At 38.7% G+C, this 17961-nt stretch overlaps 1 protein-coding gene across 1 annotated transcript in view; it reads left to right on the plus strand.

Annotated features, from left to right (window-relative positions):
* Positions 1-1809: 1809 nt before the first annotated feature.
* wnt3 (wingless-type MMTV integration site family, member 3) overlaps positions 1810-17961 on the plus strand; it is a 50367-nt gene continuing 34215 nt past the window's right edge. The window contains exon 1 of the mRNA XM_060940350.1: positions 1810-1902. Within this exon, the coding sequence (XP_060796333.1) occupies positions 1817-1902 (86 nt within the window). The 5' untranslated portion in view covers positions 1810-1816. The remainder of the gene's footprint in view (positions 1903-17961) is intronic.

Genomic DNA, 17961 nt, shown 5'->3' on the forward strand with positions numbered 1-17961 from the left:
ATTGTTAAATAACTTAATTATTTATCTCATTATACTTTTTTAAACTTTCAAACAAAATCTTGTTGTTCAGATCTTTATAATTGCCACAAGGGTTTTTTTGTTTTGTTTTTTTTTAAATAGCATTTGGAAAAGTGGAGAACCTTTTGCTCTGAGTGAAGCTAAGGAACTCCTGTGTTATAGATTTTAGTTATATTATTTACTGATTCTCATGAATTGATGATGAACTATGAAAGATTTTCAAACATGATGTGGGTTCAAAATAAAGAGGACCCAGCATGTCACCCTGAGGGATGCCAGAATACAAAGCTAGGAAGCCTTATGAATGTAAAAGCAACATATCATAGTTATATATTAACCCAAATTTACTGCTGTATTAACCCCTAATAGAACCTTATGGGACAAACTGAAGAACCGTCTCATTTACCAGTTTATGTGCATAGTTTAAATAGTTTGGTCTGGTTGAATTGTAAAAGATTTCAGGTTCAAACTAAAGAGATGTCAGCATGTCACCATGAGGGATGGAAAAGTTTAACTCTGGTTAATGCTTATTTTTTTTTATTAGTGAAAGAAAGCCCTCACACTTTGCTTATGAAGGTTGGAACTGATTGGATTTTTCCCTGACCTGGTGTTTTGATATCAAAAAAAAATAAAATCTCACACAGACCTCACAAATGATATCCTGTTATACAAACCAGAGGACTTCTGTCACTTTTTATACCCATCTTCTTACATTCCTCCCTCGTTATCTGCTTATACATCTTCCTGTCTATAACAAGTGGAAACTACATTTTTTCCCTCCCTTCTCAGCACTTAATGAGGACAAACCCTGAGTCACAGACTTGTTTCACAACGTAACACCGCTTTTTAAGTGCCGTGTCGTGCCGTCTGCGAGTCACCCCATCCGAATGACAATAGCGTTTATGTAAAATGTACTGCCTTTGGGCCACTGGGGCATATATCACCGCATGCCTGGCCCTGCCACCGCCTTTTATTGCTTTATTGTGTTCCCTTTGTGTGTCTCGTCCTCATACGGGGTGCTTGTGTGAAGGGCGGGGGGACGGTAAGGGGACCATCAAAATTTTCAAGGACTTCCTAGATCCTGGTGTGGATGAGCTCTGGGATTAGTTAATCTGGTTAATTAATCAGGTTAATTAGAATAACCTGAAGATCATTTTAAAAAAATAATCAAAAAAATTGAAACCTATGTGTGAGAAGACCTTGAGTAAAAACTAAGTCGTCACCATCCTTTCATTCTTCCTCCCTCCCTTTTTCAGTCTTTCTCTTTCTTTCTTTGCTACATTACCAGGGGGTGCTGGGTGATTGACAGATGGGCAGGAATAATAATTTCTTTTTTTTTTGCGTAACCTAAGGCCATGCTCTCTGATTGGCTTGCCAGCTGACATCTCCAAACCTTGCTCATCTCTCTCTCTCTCTAATATTGGCCCTGTAGATGAGACATCCTGAGGGGGAAAAAAAGTGGGGAGAGAAAAAGATATGTACCTTAGGGAAGAAGCTCAGAGAGAGGGAGGGATAGAGACGACGGGTAGGAGCGTGTGTGAGTGTGTGAGACATTTACTCCTCTAACTACTGGAAGACAAACACACTTTCCTCTTCTGACTTTCTTGAAAAAAACTAATAATAATAATCAAATTAATAAGGTAAATTAACAAAAATAAATCAAGTGGATTTTTTTCATTCCTCATTTTATTTTTAAATTTCTACCCAGATCTACAGGGGACTTCGTATTCCGTCCCCTCGCTGGAAATCCTATGTTCTGATCAATAGACATTTCCGTCCACACAAGAAGACATACCTCATGGATTTGTACCTTGTTGGATATCTACATCTTCTGTGCATGTGGTTGTCCAGCTCTCAAGTGCTCGGAGGCTATCCCATCTGGTGGTGAGTAGCTCCACTTTTCTGCATCGGCTTCTCCAGCAGGATGAGAGGGGAAGAAAAAGGTGGTCAACGATTGTTTTCCAGAGAGGCAGAAAACGTACACGCTTTCAGTTGACTGCGCGGAAAAAATGTCTCTCTCAGGTTTTCGTCCAAAGAAACTTAACCTCAGTGTCTGGTGTAACGGAAAAGGCTAGTGTACGCTGGTTTGATTTTTTTTTTCTCTTTCTCATCGCTCATTTTCTCACACATGCTTTCTGCCACAGATTTTCATGCTTTGAATCCAAAAATTTTTCAAGCATTGAAGTATTTTTTTGTTCGCATAGTCAGAGTTAATGGGTGAAACAGCGGCTAGCTTGATCGTTGTCTTGGCAAGTCACTTCAGGACTAACGCCGTGTCAGGAATGGGAATGGGTTCGAGATCTTTAACGTGTTTCAATTCTTTATGCAAAATTATTTTTGGTCAAAGTGGAGTGCAGTGCAAAATTGGAAAATAAACAAAATGGGAATTTAAAATGAACGATTCAGAGGGAATTTTTAAAACTAGCCAAACACTGATAGATGCACAGATCTGCTATAAACATGTACAATATGTTAATGAACAGATCATAAGTGATCATCACAAACTTTAGGACAGATTTCCAGCAATTTTTCAACTAATAAATTATCATTAACACCAGTAAGCTAGACGTAGGAAGTTGTCATTTTCTACAAACTTCTGTATGGACAAGTGGAAACAAACAAACAAACAAACAAACAAACAAACGTCTGTTGTCTCCGAGCACCGTGTACATCAGAATGAATGTACCCTAGTATTCCATCCATGCCTTTGAGCTCATGAGGGTTTTCTGGATTTTTTTTTTTGTGTAGGTGTCCAACAAAAGCCTCACTGGCTCCTGATACAATACCTGTCAGGGTTAATGAACCCCAGCAGTTGCACTTAGCATGTGATCTGCGAATCCAAATCACCAGCATCTTCTGGTTTCATTTACTGAGTTTACAAATGCTGCCAACACACACACACACACACACACACACACACACACACACACACACGGAGGCTACAGGGTTGTCCATGGGTTCTCGCTGACACTCTGGCAGCCAGAAGAAGTGGTGACAAAGAGCAAAGCGCAGTGTGTGTGTGTGTGTGTGTGTGTGTGTGTGTGTGTGTGTGTGTGTGTGTGTGTGTGTGTGTCCTGCAGCTGTTCCCTCCACACACTACTATGACAGTGGTGTAGTTTTCACTGTCCCAGCTCACAATGCAGCAGCTCTTTGATTTTTTTTTTTTTTTTTTGTGTGTGTGTGTGTGTGTGTGTGTGTGTGTGTGTGTGTGTGTGTGTGTGTGTGTGTGTGTGTGTGTAAGTGGATGGCCAGGAAAAACGAGAGAGAGAGAGAGAGAGAGAGATGAAAAGAGAGAAACATGGCTTCAGGTGAGCGAGCAGGTGGTTGGAGCTCAGACAGTTTTGGAGCTCCGTCTCCAGCTGTTTGCCCAGAGAGCACGACACAAACATACAAATCAAATCAATCCATATTCATATTAAAATAACCAACAGGGGCTGATCAGCATTTCTGAATCTTTCAGAAGGTCAACAAGTTCAAACACGCAGACTCCGACACCAGGATCATAAAAGCAACATGAAATTATTTTGATGATAATCTCAAAAGGACATTTTAGAAATGGTGTAGAAAACCTGTTTGGACTGTAAACTACCTGAAAAATACCTTCTGTGAAAAAATGTGCTTTTATTCTCAATTTATTAATTTTAATCCTACATTTTTCATTTGGATAATTTCCTTTTAAAATAAAGTTCATACAATCTACAGTACTGTGCAAAAGTCTTCAGTCTGATCCTGGTTGTTCATCACCTGAGTATGTGAAACTGCACATCATACAGCTGGGCAATCGGAGGAAATAATAATAATAATAATAATAATAATAATGAAAAACAATTTGTGAAGTTGATGAATGGTGGCTTGATTAAAGAACACTGTACACCTGCGAGTGCCAATACTTTTAAGCACAGACCAAAAGACATAGCTTTGCCTCCAGTAGAGATTTTCTTTGTTGTTTTTTGCAAATACAGATGCATGAAGGGTTTTTTTAGATTGATAAAGAAAAAATACTCAGAAACTTAAATCAGATCAAAAGGAATAACAAGTACTTTTTTTTTCTCATGGAATCTTTTACATCTGAAATATAGAAGTTTCAGAGCCACTCGCTGGAGCATGAAAACTCCAGACAGACGAACGACACATCACACACTCAAGCTGAGGAAACAACATGGACGTTATCAAATGCTTATCATTAATCCTGTATTAACTCTCATCGTTTTGAAGTTTCTCACCCGGACACGCAGCCGATCGGATGTTAGGTTGGGATACAGTTCCATCCCGAATCTTTCATTTTCACTGCTTTTTCAAGTACACAGCAAATAAAATTTAATTTTCTTTCCAAACAATTTTACTGTTTCAAAGTTAGCAAGTGTGTATCATGATCATGAAGGGTTTAAAGTATTGTGATAATAATATGTTCATCGTATCACCTCTCCCTTCCCTCATATACAGTACGACCCCGTCTCCTGTCTGTATCTTCATGTCTTCAGAACTATTTCTGGTTCCCAAAGGAACCTTTCGATTCGTTATTCTGTTCTCAAGTTTAGGATTTTTTTTAATTTGTTGCTACAAGAAAAAAATATTCAGGATTATAATTTTCCACCACAAACATTCTTCCGTATAACATTTACAGTACTGTGGGGTTTTTTTTAATCTTAAATCCTATTTGCCCCATCAGTCAGAAAGGTTCTTCTGTCACATCAATTTAGAGAATCTTTTCTGGAAACATTAAATCATTATGTCTTAGGCTATACTACATCTTAATACTGAGAAATAAAGTTTCCTTAAAAAAAGGAAAGAAATTTTAGAAGTTGCATGTGTTATGTGCATGATTGTATTTTTAAACACATTGAGTTTAATTCTAAATGATAACCAGATGCTGATATTTCCAGAACACTCCACTGCAAGTGTTTCTTTCATTCACGGAATGTCTTGTGCATCTCTGAGAATTCTGCTTGAAGTTACAACTTAAACCCATGAGACAAAACATATTGGGGGGGGGGGGGGGGGAATACTTTTAAAACCAGCCATAAAGACTTGCCTCCAATCCCTTTTTTTTTATTGTACCATTTTTGCTGTTTGCTTCGATTCATCTCACTATTTTTTTTAGATAGATACTTAATCTGTAACAAAACAGATTTTTTTTAGAGCAAATCCAGAAGCATGGAGTTTGAGGTGAAAGCCGTCGAGCACTCGTCAGTTGCTTCGGCTTTATTTGTTTGCGTTTGGATTACGGATGATGAGTGATTCCTCACACCAGGCCTCAGTCGAGCCTCAGTGGTCTCTTCAAATGACTCCAAATAAAATAACAGACAGACCGAAATGTTTGTGGTTTTCTCCCGCTACCTTAAAAAAAAAGATCTCTGAATCTAGTTGGCCTCCAAAACTATCGTTCATCTATGATCAATCAGAGGCGAGAAAACCGACCCGTAACCATCCAGTCCAGACCCGAGACCTGACAGCAGGTCTTTTTCCAGCATGGTTTTACTGTTATTAAATTGACTCCGGCACCATTCACTGATATATATATATAAATAGTTTTCTATGATGGTCCACTTTATTCCTCTTGGATGGAGGAGTGAAAAAGTTACAGCCTACTTCAGTGTGACTGAGAGTGTGAGTGTCAAAACGAGTCAAAATTATACACAAGTGAAAGATTTTCAGCAACAATTTTCCCAATTAGACATCAGGTCTAATCTAATTTTCACAAAATTTTACAAAAGATCAAGGTTTCGGTTAGGGGCGTAGTCAGTGTTCAAATCTTTTCTTTCAGCTTAATTAAACATCCAAAGAAAATGTATCTAAAAGATGTCATGAATTTGAATTTATGACATTTGATATCATGCAAAAAAAAAGGTTTAAAAATATTTAATATAGGGGAACCTGAAAAAAAAATCCTGCAGATAATTGCTGTGCAAAGACCTGCTCATGCAAATTAATACTGATGCATTAAATCTACTTAATTAAATAAAGTTATAATGTACGGAAACATGATGCACTGAATTGGTAACCTGGGAAAAAAGAAAAAAAATATTTGTGATGAGTACATCACAAATGTACTCATCATGTAGGATGATGGAAGGATGAAAAATGTATTATTCTTCAATTTAGTAATCAATTTCATTTAAACTACAAATTCCTTAAACTAAAAATGTCACTTTTGTAATGAAGTACAGTTACTCAAGTACGTTTTTATTTGACTAATTAGCATTAAAGCTTTTTCAGCTTAAGTCAGAGAAAGAAATTTCCAGAAACCTTCTCTCTCTTTTTTTTTGGTGAATGAGATGAGCCGAGGCCCAAGAGTCGACGGGGATCCTGACCTGCTCCTGTCTCCTGGCCTTCAATAGGACTTTAGGAGCCATCTCTGGGTTTCAGGAATGTTATTATTCGGGGCGACACCCCCTGCATGACGGCCACTCGGAGCACTTTAATGATACTTAGTGCAGGAAAATCCTCCGTTTGCAATTCACTGTGAAAAGGATCAAGGATGTCCAGGCATCCGCCCAGCCACTTAAGAGAGGAGAGCTGAATGCAAACACCCCGGCTGGGAAGAAAGGAAGGTTATTCCCCTGGACTTATAGGTTCAATATCCATAAGGGGTGAGGACGAGGACGAGGAGGTGGGGGTGTTACGGGGCGAGTGGTGCAGCGTTCATACGGTGAGGCTGAAAAGCACGGCATGATAAAGCTCTCACACTGCACACACAGGAAGAGAGCGACTTATCTACTTCTCTTTCTGAGCAGATAAAGGCGCAGCAGCTCCAGATTAATATCGGCTCATATTAGCTTCACTTCCAAAACGGTGCAGGTTTATGTGTAGTGATGTCTAGCGATGTGCTCTACATGAAAAAGGCTCTAGAAATTCCTTCATCAAACCGTAGCTTTATCTTCTCTGTCAAAGATTTGCTCAAAAATTTAAAATCCAAATCTGTTCAGTGTGACTGTTGAACACAGAGCACATTTAGCTGAAATTAAAATAAATCAAATTAAACTGCAAGGCAAAAACAAACATAAAAAGGAGTACAAAGTTCTCCTACGTGCTAAATCTAGAACCCTAAACGGTTCTTCGGCCTGTCCCTTTGAAGAGAACGATGGAGAATCGACAGAACCCTTTCCTGTCAGAGACAGCTCTTCAGTTCATCTCTGAAAGGTTTGATGTGGAACCCTTCAGTGCCAAAGAGGGTTCCAAGTAGAACACCGATATGAAAGTGTTGGGCCATACAAAAACTTAACAACCTTATAAATCTAAAAACAAATCAGTACATTAAAAGAACAAAATGATCCCAATCACTGAATCACTAAAAACGATCATTTTCCTCATGAAAGGATCATTTTGTTCACAAAAGAATCATTTTCCTCAAAAAGAATCATTTTCCTCATGAAATAATTATTTTCCTCACAAAAGAAAAAGAAAACACTTAAAAACACTTTAAATCAAAACCCTTAAGTAAAAAAAAAAATCATTGGGTAAAATGAATCGCTGAATCACACGGTGGTGTAGTGGCTATCACTGTCACCTCACAGCAATAAGGTTCTGGGTTTCGAACCTTGCAATCAACTGGGCCTTTCTGTGTGGAGTTTGCATGTTCTCCCCATGTCTGTTAACCCTCTGGTGGATTGCCTGGGCTGAACCCCGCTTCTCACCCAAAGTGAGCTGGGATTGGCTCTAGTTTTCCCCGCAACCCTGACGGATAAGCGGTATGGATTGATGGATCACTTAAAGCTGTTATTTTCCTCACAAAAGGAAAAAAATACAATTTAAATCTAAAAACTTTACATAAAGAACAAATCAGTGGGTAAAATGAACAAAATGAATCATTGAATCACTAAAAAGAATCACTTTGTTCACAAAATCCATAATATTAGTATTAAACTACATACTAAAATGTGGAAGCGGTCTTTTGTTAATCGTTACATGACATATTTACTGCTAGTGGATCACAAAATAATCAGAATATGTTGTTCTTTTAAAATAATAATAATAATAATAATAAATGTTGATGACAGGCTGAAGAACCCTAATGAGTTCTTCAATTTGTCCCTTTGAGGAGAAGTATGTCATCAAAGGGACAAATTGAAGAACTCATTAGGGTTCCTCAGCCTGTCATCAACATTTATTATTATTATTATTATTATTATTATTATTATTATTATTTTAAAAGAACAACATAGACCATAGACTGGATAAAATCAAGCTGAGTGATTTCTCAGCAGCGTTATTTGGACACGATCAGTTGATGGCAGAATGGAAGGAGGCGCTTTTTCTGGGGATTGCAGTTTTCTGAAAGGATTAAAGATTCGATTCGTTTTAAATGTTTGCTTTGTTTGCCTAAAATGAACCACATCACAGCCTACAAAAACTCACCATCCAACCTGTGGAAGCATATTGAGGAGTATAAACCTTTTATTCCAAGAGAAAGCTTGTAATGACGTTGTCTGTGCTTTTAGAGCTAGCGATAATGTTGCAATCGCTATGCAGTCTGGTTAGTCAAATAACTTTCTATGGATTTGCCTGCCAAGTTGCCATCACCTTGTCCACGGCTAACACATAGCTAGTTTGGTTTTGATGTCAGATGATGGTCTTGCATTTTTTTGTCTTGCTTAAAGCAGTGTTGCTGTTGGGCCGTTATTAAGCTAGATGTGTGGATCTGGGTTTTAAGCAAGTTGGATTGTCATATTTATTTTCTGAGCGAGCTGCATTTACAGCTATTCCACTGTCTTCCTGATTAACAGACACGTACATGTGCACACACTGCCAGAGCCGGGTCAGAACACCACCATGCTGTTTTGTGGGGAGGAGTGTTAAAATTAAGAAAGAAAGAAAGAAAGAAAGAAAGAAAGAAAGAAAGAAAGAAAGAAAGAAAGAAAGAAAGAAAGAGTGACAGTGGCTCTTTTTTTGTCAATTCAGTTGTGTTTCATTTTGTGATGTTCTACCAGGTGTTTATTCTACAGGTTCTACAAGCTCATCAGTAAATCCATTTGGTTGCTTCAGAGGCATTAGGTTTTGTAAGCGTTGTGGCAATAATACAACAATGCGTTGGCAGAAAATGTACTTTTAATACTTAAGTATTTTTTAAAAGCGAGTACTTCAGTACTTTAACTTAAGTAAAAAAAATTGACTGTACAACTTTCACTTGTATTGGAGTAACATTTGACCAGTGGGATCTGTACTTTGACTTAAGTAATGAAGTTGGGTTCTTTATCCACCTCTGCATTTTTTACTCAATTAAGCACAGAAAATATTGTCTTTTTTTACATTGTGTTTGTCACATCACAGACAGAATTATTTTCCATCAAAATTTGTTTTAAGAGCTTTCCAACTCAAGCAGAACTTAGGAATCTATTATAATAAGCACTGGGCCATATAGTTTTGTAAAACAATAAGAAAAAAAACACTTTACATCTAAAAGCAAAATCTAAAACTGAAATGAAACATTTAGCGAGTAGATTCCTCACAAATTAATCATTTTGCACACCAAAGAATTATTGTCCTTTTTGTTGTGTATTGACGCACACCTCAATTCTTAATCAGACATCCTGTACATCTTAAAAAAAGAAAGAAAAGTGCATCACCAAAGAATCATCTGAATCAAGAATCAAATGTGCACCTAGTATTTGTATGTGTTTAGAAGACATTATCTGTTCCATTACATCCCTACTAATAAATCTGTAAGTGTAGGCTATTCACTGCCATGTAAAGCACTAAAACTGATCTAAAACTAGATCTTCACTTGAAATATGGCTTAATGACTCGAGTGCAGGTTTGTGTGACAGACAGATGGACAGATATGCTGGAACTGTGTGTATAATAAACTCACACACAGAACCCTCACAAGGCCAATAAGAGCGAGATGACCCCAGTGCCAAAGACCCTCATTCAGGACACTGATGACTCAGAGGCTACACCTGCACCCCGTGGATCATCCAGACCTCACAGGTTATCTCTTCAGGTCATCCTCACACACACACACACACACACACACACACACACAGTGTAGATTACAGAGACGAAGTAAGTGCACAAGACACAAGTGGACATAAGTAAGTGTGTGTCTGTGTGTGTGTGTGGGGGGGGGTTAAGACAGGAAAATGATAGAGACGGGAGTTGATAGAGAGATTCACTGTTAAAAAGCAGGAAGTAACGACCTCTGAACCTCCAGATTGAAAAAAGACCAAGGAGGAGATTGAAGGCTTTCATGGGTAATGACCATGTTTGTTGCAGTGTGTGTGTGTAAGAGCAACCAGGAAAGTAGCAGCAACAATGACTAATTTTCACTCTGTATTCAATTATTCAAACGTCTCACTGATTACAGCATCATATCGAGCCAAAGCTACGCTCCAAAATGACATGAATAATTATAATCCGCAACACTGATATTATCAAGTCCAACTATTACACCATTCCAGAGTGAATTCTGGATTGTGATTAGTCCAAAGGTGTTGATTAATTTTCACCTCTCACAGCAGTACAGCTCCAAATCACAGGTCAATTAATTAATGTGCTTGTTCTACTGTTGGACGGATTTTTAAAAATTGTTGATTTATGGACCGAGTCTCCAGTGTCAGTTCTTTGTAACAGTCAGTAAGTCAGTTAAGTCTTTATCTTATTAACTTCAGGAGACAGACTTGTGAGGGAACGTCTGTTTTTAAACACCTTAAGTGAGAACAGCTTTTTACGCAACTATAAATGGATAAAAAGTATGATGTGTTGTTCTTTAATGAATACAAATGATAACTGTTCATAAATTGCTGTGGTATAAGAGGAATAAAACACCTTGGGGATGTGCTGTTACAGGAAAATAATCAACTCTGGAATGGTAAGACCAGTTTGATCCCATGGTTAATTATTTTCCTCATTATGTCTTTTTTTTTATTCTTTACTTATTACTAAAATAGAAGTTAACATGGGGCAGCACGGTGGTGTAGTGGTTAGCGCTGTCGCCTCACAGCAAGAAGGTCCTGGGTTCGAGCCCCGTGGCCGGCGAGGGCCTTTCTGTGCGGAGTTTGCATGTTCTCCCCGTGTCCGCGTGGGTTTCCTCCGGGTGCTCCGGTTTCCCCCACAGTCCAAAGACATGCAGGTTAGGTTAACTGGTGACTCTAAATTGACCGTAGGTGTGAATGTGAGTGTGAATGGTTGTCTGTGTCTATGTGTCAGCCCTGTGATGACCTGGCGACTTGTCCAGGGTGAACCCCGCCTTTCGCCCGTAGTCAGCTGGGATAGGATCCAGCTCGCCTGCGACCCTGTAGAACAGGATAAAGCGGCTACAGATAATGAGATGAGATGAGAAGTTAACATGCATGCCATGTACTAGAGTACAACCACTGTAACCATAACAATACTCTACCTAGCTGGTATCCTGGCTAGTATCGGCTAACTAATTAGCCTAGCTTGTGGATTACAGTTTTCAGAATCCGAATCACTTTCAGGTTTTCTGAATCAGAGTCAGAGTCATTTTAAGCTGTATGGACTTAAACGCAGAATCCATTTAAAATGATCAGAATCAAAATCACTATGTTTTTTAGAATTATAATCAAAGTTACTATGGTTTTCAGAACGCGAATGCAGCTAAACCGGGCCGAATTACAGCAAAGACTCGGCTCAGCTCATCAGCAGTCTTTGAGATGGCGAGTGTGTGGGTGTTGAGATGGCGAGTGTGTGGGTGTTGAGATGGCGAGTGTGTGGGTGTTGAGATGGCGAGTGTGTGGGTGTTGAGATGGCGAGTGTGTGGGTGTTGAGATGGCGAGTGTGTGGGTGTTGACAGCGGCATTAATCTGAGAGTGCGTGGATGAGGAGGTGAGACAGCGGACAGACAGACGAAAGCACTGCTGCATTGCTCTCTTTCGGTCGAGGTGAAGCAAGAGCTCAATCGTAGTGAATCCCAGTATTTTAAAAAGCACAAAATCTTGAACGCTGTTAAAGATCACAGGTTAATTATGAAGATTAATATGCAAATAATTCAGGGAAGATTTTTTATTTATGTATCATCCAGATATTAGCATGAAAGCATGCACATGGGCAGGATGTGATCTCTGGCATCATCCTCACGTCCTTGTCTGTCTCAGGACTGTTCATCCAAATTAAAATCAGTACAGAGAGAGAGAGAGAGAGAGAGAGAGAGAGAGTGTGTACCAGCGGCCTGACACGCTCAGTAGTGTTGATGGCAGGCAGGCAGTGGCTCAGTGTTTTGACTGGAGGGGATCCCCGTCCCAGGAGCTCGGAGTCTCCGCAGAGGTGTGCGGGGGGGATTTAGGAGGAAGGCAGAGAAAACAGGTTTGAACATTTTTCAGGAGTTCTGTCGTTTTTTTATCTGATCAGCCCTGAGCATTTGGAGAGCAAATTAAAAAAAAAAAAGAAGTGTGTCAAAAGCAAAAACGCATTGAGGTCAGATTCTCATCCTGGATTGGCATCACAGAGGAGAAACTGCAACCACATGCCCTGCTCACACCTCCCAGTACCCTCACCGACTCACTCATTCCTTCACTTCATACACCAATGGAAGACTTGCGATGAATAAAGGTTGAAATGGATAAAAATGTGCATATGTTTTTTTGTTGTTGTCCCCCCCCACTCATTCTCCAATCAGCAGGCTAAGTTTAGCGTCGGGTTTTTTAAAATAAATCATTATCATTAATGTGTGTGAAAAAAACTCAGAGGTAATTGCTTTTTTTCACACATCAAAATTAAAAAAAGTATAGCCACTGGCAGTATGTGAACACACTTGTGGAATAAACTCCAGCGGCAGATGCCTTTAATGCTAGAAGTCCTGCTGCGTTCCTGAGAGACGGTGCACACTCTGTGGCCCCGAATCAAACAGGAGCCGAGCAACAAGCTGCAATTATGTTAAGACCAAAGAGAAGTTGTTCCCGTTAGTGTGAACAACACTAAAAGAAAAAAAAGTAAGAATTTAGTGTTAGCTTGATTAGGTTAGATTTTGTTATGCAGCATTGCGAGCGTGGGGCGTGCCGATGAGTGCAAGTAGCGACAGAACAACACCACCTCCACCTCCACCCATGCTACAACACACCACCCTACTTTCCATGAAGCTTCAAACAGCGCCTGGGGAGAAATACACAGGGGGGAGAGAGAGAGAGAGAGAGAGAGAGAGAGAGAGAGAGAGAGAGAGAGAGAGAAATGGATTGTGACAGGCTGCTTCTCTCTCTAATCCCCCTCACCTCCTCTCCTCTCCTCTCTCTCTTCTCTTCTCTTCTCTTCTCTCCTCTCTCTCTGGGCCTCATCATGGAGCCCAGGGCAAACCTGCTCTCCTCATTTTTAACACACTGAAAGCTGTGTTATGGCACAAAAATGCAATCTTCTGTTTTAACCTCTCATCTCGAGACGCCTTCAGACATCAACGTCAGGCTTGAGTGAAAATATTAAAAATATTGAAAAGATTAAAAGGCACTGCAAAAAAATATTCAGAAAATCTTTAAAAATCATAAATCTGAGAAAGTGAAAATATTTTTAATTAGCAGAGTCACATTTATCTGGAGTTTTTCATCAACCAAATTTAATATTATTAAATCTATTTTTCTGTATATACAGTACACGGCATATATAGAGAAGTAGAGTTCTGTGCAAAAGTCTTAGTCACATGTAAAGAAATGCTGTCGACCAAAAACGGCTTAAAAATAATGAAACGTTTCAACATTAAAAAATACTATAAACAGTAATCAGTGAGCCGTAATAAATGAAACAGAGTCAGTATTTGGTGTGAGGCGACCCTTTGCTTTAAAATAAATCCGTCTCAGGTCCAGTGAGGTCAGTTTTATGTGGAAATGATCTGTAGGTTTTCCTGAGCATCTTACAGAACCAGCCACAGTTCTTCTGGACACTTTGACTGTCACACTCACTTCTTCATTTTACACCAAAACCCAGCAGCCTTCATTATGCTTTCTTTTTTCATCTGAAAAGTGTCTCTGATGGAATATGCTGCTCAGATACAAACCTTTTTTTCTGTAACATTTAATTTTTTGCTGGAAAACAAATGTTTGGACTCTAAACTGTTTTTGTACTGACTCCATAATGTAGAAATCATAAAATAGAAATCTATAACAAAGTTTGGATGAAAAAATAGGGGGCTGAAGACTTTTGCACAGTACTGTAGATTAGGAAAAAAAATCCACCTTTGAGTGAAGTTGTTTCATCTCACTCTGAAAAAATGAGAAAAAGCCAACCTTTAATTGTAATAAATTTATTCAGAGAAAAACAAACCACTCATCAAGAAATAATTATTTTTCATCAAATAAGGTGGATTTTTATATATATAACGAATTAAAATTTTACTGGCATAATTTTGCTCATTTTAAACACTTATTTCTAGAAAGAAGTAAAATTATCTGCCAAAATTATCTTGAATACGAGGTCTAGAAATCAGTTTAATGTTATATCTAGCTTGTTGTAATCTTATCAGAAATTCTGAAAATAAAATGATTACTACAGCCGTGCTCATCTCCTCTCCGTACTAAGCCTCAGAGTTTCCTCTTTCCGACTCACAGACAGCATTCTAAAAAATCGGAACGTGCCATGGTCCATGCATGACCACAACCAGATACAGCGCAAAGATATGGCAGAGCTAAAAGAACGCTTAAAGCAGTGGAAAAACAAAGAGAGTTGTGCACACGTGACTATGTTTTGTATGGCATGTCACTTGACCCCGCGTTTGTATCTCCACCAACATGGCCGACATCCGGGTTCTATTTTGCTTTGAGATCACTTGCAAGTCAAGGATTTGTAAACATTCAGGATTTCCACTTGCTAAAATGCTGTGTATTGGGTTTGTGATTGTACACTGAGGTCCAAAAGTCAAAGACAATCCAGGAAATCTGGTTATTTTTTGTTTAATCTTAAACCTTAATTGAAGAATTAACAATTAACAGTTATTTGACTCGTGCTCGTACATCACTGAGTTTTAAGCCGGTGGTGAAAAGAGTTTGATGAGAAATTAGATTAAACTGCAGTACTTGTGTACTTTGCACATTTCCTGATGTACTGCACCACCACTCGTGATTTATCCTGATCATACCGACACTATTATCACTTTGCTCGATTGATTTTTTCGTCTTCCTTCTCTGTAGCATGAAATGTTTCCATGAGCGATTAATAAATACTATTTTAAACTGCCGGTCTAATGTTTCACAGCATTTCATATTTAACTACTGGAGAATTTATTTGTATCTTAATTCTAAAATAGAGGTGCATTTAACTTATTATTATTATTATTACACTGGGTGCATACACTTTTGCACTCATGCAGATTTGACCACCACAGTAGGCAGAGCCAGAATTAGTTTTCGTACTATTCAATTTTTATTTTATTTTTCTTTAATATACTGTGAGACTCTTCACAGTAAAGTTTCTCCACAGAATCTTCAGACAGTGTTGATCGCGTCCCAAGCAGAACGTCAACTAAACACTCGAACCATCCAAAGAACACGAGGAGCAGCATTTCCGCTCAGGAGAGGAACGAGATGGACTTTGGGAGAGCACGCCTTTACTGTTAAAGAAAAAAAGGCCCAAATAATTATAATTTGGGCCTTTATAATTTCTATAATTCAGAAATTAATTTCACTCTTAATTTGTACTTTTATTTCCTATAATAAAAATAATATTTGAACAAGTAATTAATAATTTATAAAGGTAATATGGATAAAATGCATGTTATTGACTTTCCTGTAAACCAGCTTTCAATAAAAAAATAAGATCAAGGAAATATAAAATAAACTCAAAATGGGATTTTTAAAATTATCTCTCTGTTACTCTAAAATAGAGAGCAAGGTAAAAACAGACAGACAGAGAGAGAGAGAGAGAATAGTTATGAGAGACAGAAAGATAGATAGGTAAACAAATAGATGGATAATTATGGAGACAGACAATGATAGATAGATAGATAGATAGATAGATAGATAGATAGATAGATAGATAGATAGATAGATAGATAGATAGATAGATAGATAGATTTCCTGTTCATTTTGCTTTGCATTTTGGATTGTTATCATGATGTGAAATTCACTGATGTGTTATTTGTGGATCTCATCTCATTATCTGTAGCCGCTTTATCCTGTTCTACAGGGTCGCAGGCGAGCTGGATCCTATCCCAGCTGACTACGGGCGAAAGGCGGGGTTCACCCTGGACAAGTCGCCAGGTCATCACAGGGCTGACACATAGACACAGACAACCATTCACACTCACATTCACACCTACGCTCAATTTAGAGTCACCAGTGAACCTAACCTGCATGTCTTTGGACTGTGGGGGAAACCGGAGCACCCGGAGGAAACCCACGCGGACACGGGGAGAACATGCAAACTCCGCACAGAAAGGCCCTCGCCGGCCACGGGGCTCGAACCCGGACCTTCTTGCTGTGAGGCGACAGCGCTAACCACTACACCACCGTGCCGCCCCCCAAAAGAATCAGTATTGCACAAATTCAGATCCAAATTAAAAACCTGGATCAGAATAAAAATTTTACTTTATTTTAATCAGCACAACAATGTATTGCACTTGTAGTGTGCTGATGTTTGTTGATTTGTTAGGATTTAAAGATGTGGAAAATGTATACATGCAAAATACAAGATTTGGAGAAATATAAGTGTATGAATAACAGACTTTATTCTGCCCACATTCCCTGGATATGAGCAATCGCGTGCTCTGATTGGCTACTCTACTACTAGGATATCAGCTCATATACCATGAGTAGAGAAAAACAAAATGTCAGAGCGTGTTGCTGAACCAACCGAGGACGAAATAAAAACTCTCTGCAAAAACAAAACTCCAAAAAATAAAAAAGCAATGAAATATGGAATAAAAGTATTTGATGCTAAGAACACATCTTTTTTTATTTTCCAAGAATTATATCATCACATTTTTCACAAATTGCTCCTGTCATTTTGCCGGTTTGTTCACATTCTAAACGGAAATGATTTTGTCAGACGTTTTGTATAAAGTTTTTATCAAATTTAAAAAATAATAAAATGTTCTGTTTCTCAAAATCTCGTTGACTATCAGCTCATGTACGATTCGATTTCATGGAATAAGTCCTGTATCTTCAGTGTAATAGACTGAATATTTGGATGTGGACATTGTGTTTTAGCGTGCTGGCTTGCAGGGATGAGAGAGAGAGAGAGAGAGAGAGAGAGAGAGAGAGAGAGAGGTGAGCAGTGACTGTTCTCTGACCTGCACACTGCCTCCAGGCTCAGGCCCAATCTACAGCCTTGTAATGAACTTAAGCACTACTTTAACAAGGCATCCTTTTCAAGAGCTGCTCAGGTCAAATGTCACAAATCCACAAGTTCAAAGGGCTTCTGAATTCTCCTGACACAAAGAGTTAAATAGCCCTCACACTCTCTCTCTCTCTCTCTCTCTCTCTCACACACACGCCTTTGTTTAGCAGAAATAACAAGACACGGCAAAACGAGCATCAGTTTTAACCAGACAGCTGACCCTGATGTATATTATTCTGTCACAAAGTAAACAGGACGAAAATGTAAAGGTGACGTGATGGCAGTGCAAACAAGACAGAAGATATCGGTGTTTGAATATATATATATATATGCACCATTAAAGCTTTTCAATTTGTAGTTATCTTTGATAATTGAGAAATATTTATCTGTTTTATAATTTCCCTCAATATTATTTTTAAATCTTCTATAGACATTTTCATTTGTAATTCACTGAGACTTAGAAATAATTATTTTCAACAAAAAAATCATCTCCTCTAACAGTTTATAAGGTTGGAGATCCAGAGCGGGGCATTGAGCCCATTCCTCTTTACACAATCTCTCCAGATCATCCAGCGTCCGCGACCCCACAGGGTTTCACTGGGGTTCAGCTCAGGGGACTGAGATGTTCAGGGCAGAAGCTCGATTCTGTGACTCTCAGTGAACCATTTTAGTGTTGATTTGGACAGATGCTTCGGATCATTGTCCTGCTGGAAGATCCAATGACGACCCGCT

The sequence above is a fragment of the Neoarius graeffei genome, chromosome 14 (assembly GCF_027579695.1).
Source record: "Neoarius graeffei isolate fNeoGra1 chromosome 14, fNeoGra1.pri, whole genome shotgun sequence".
Taxonomy (NCBI): domain Eukaryota; kingdom Metazoa; phylum Chordata; class Actinopteri; order Siluriformes; family Ariidae; genus Neoarius; species Neoarius graeffei.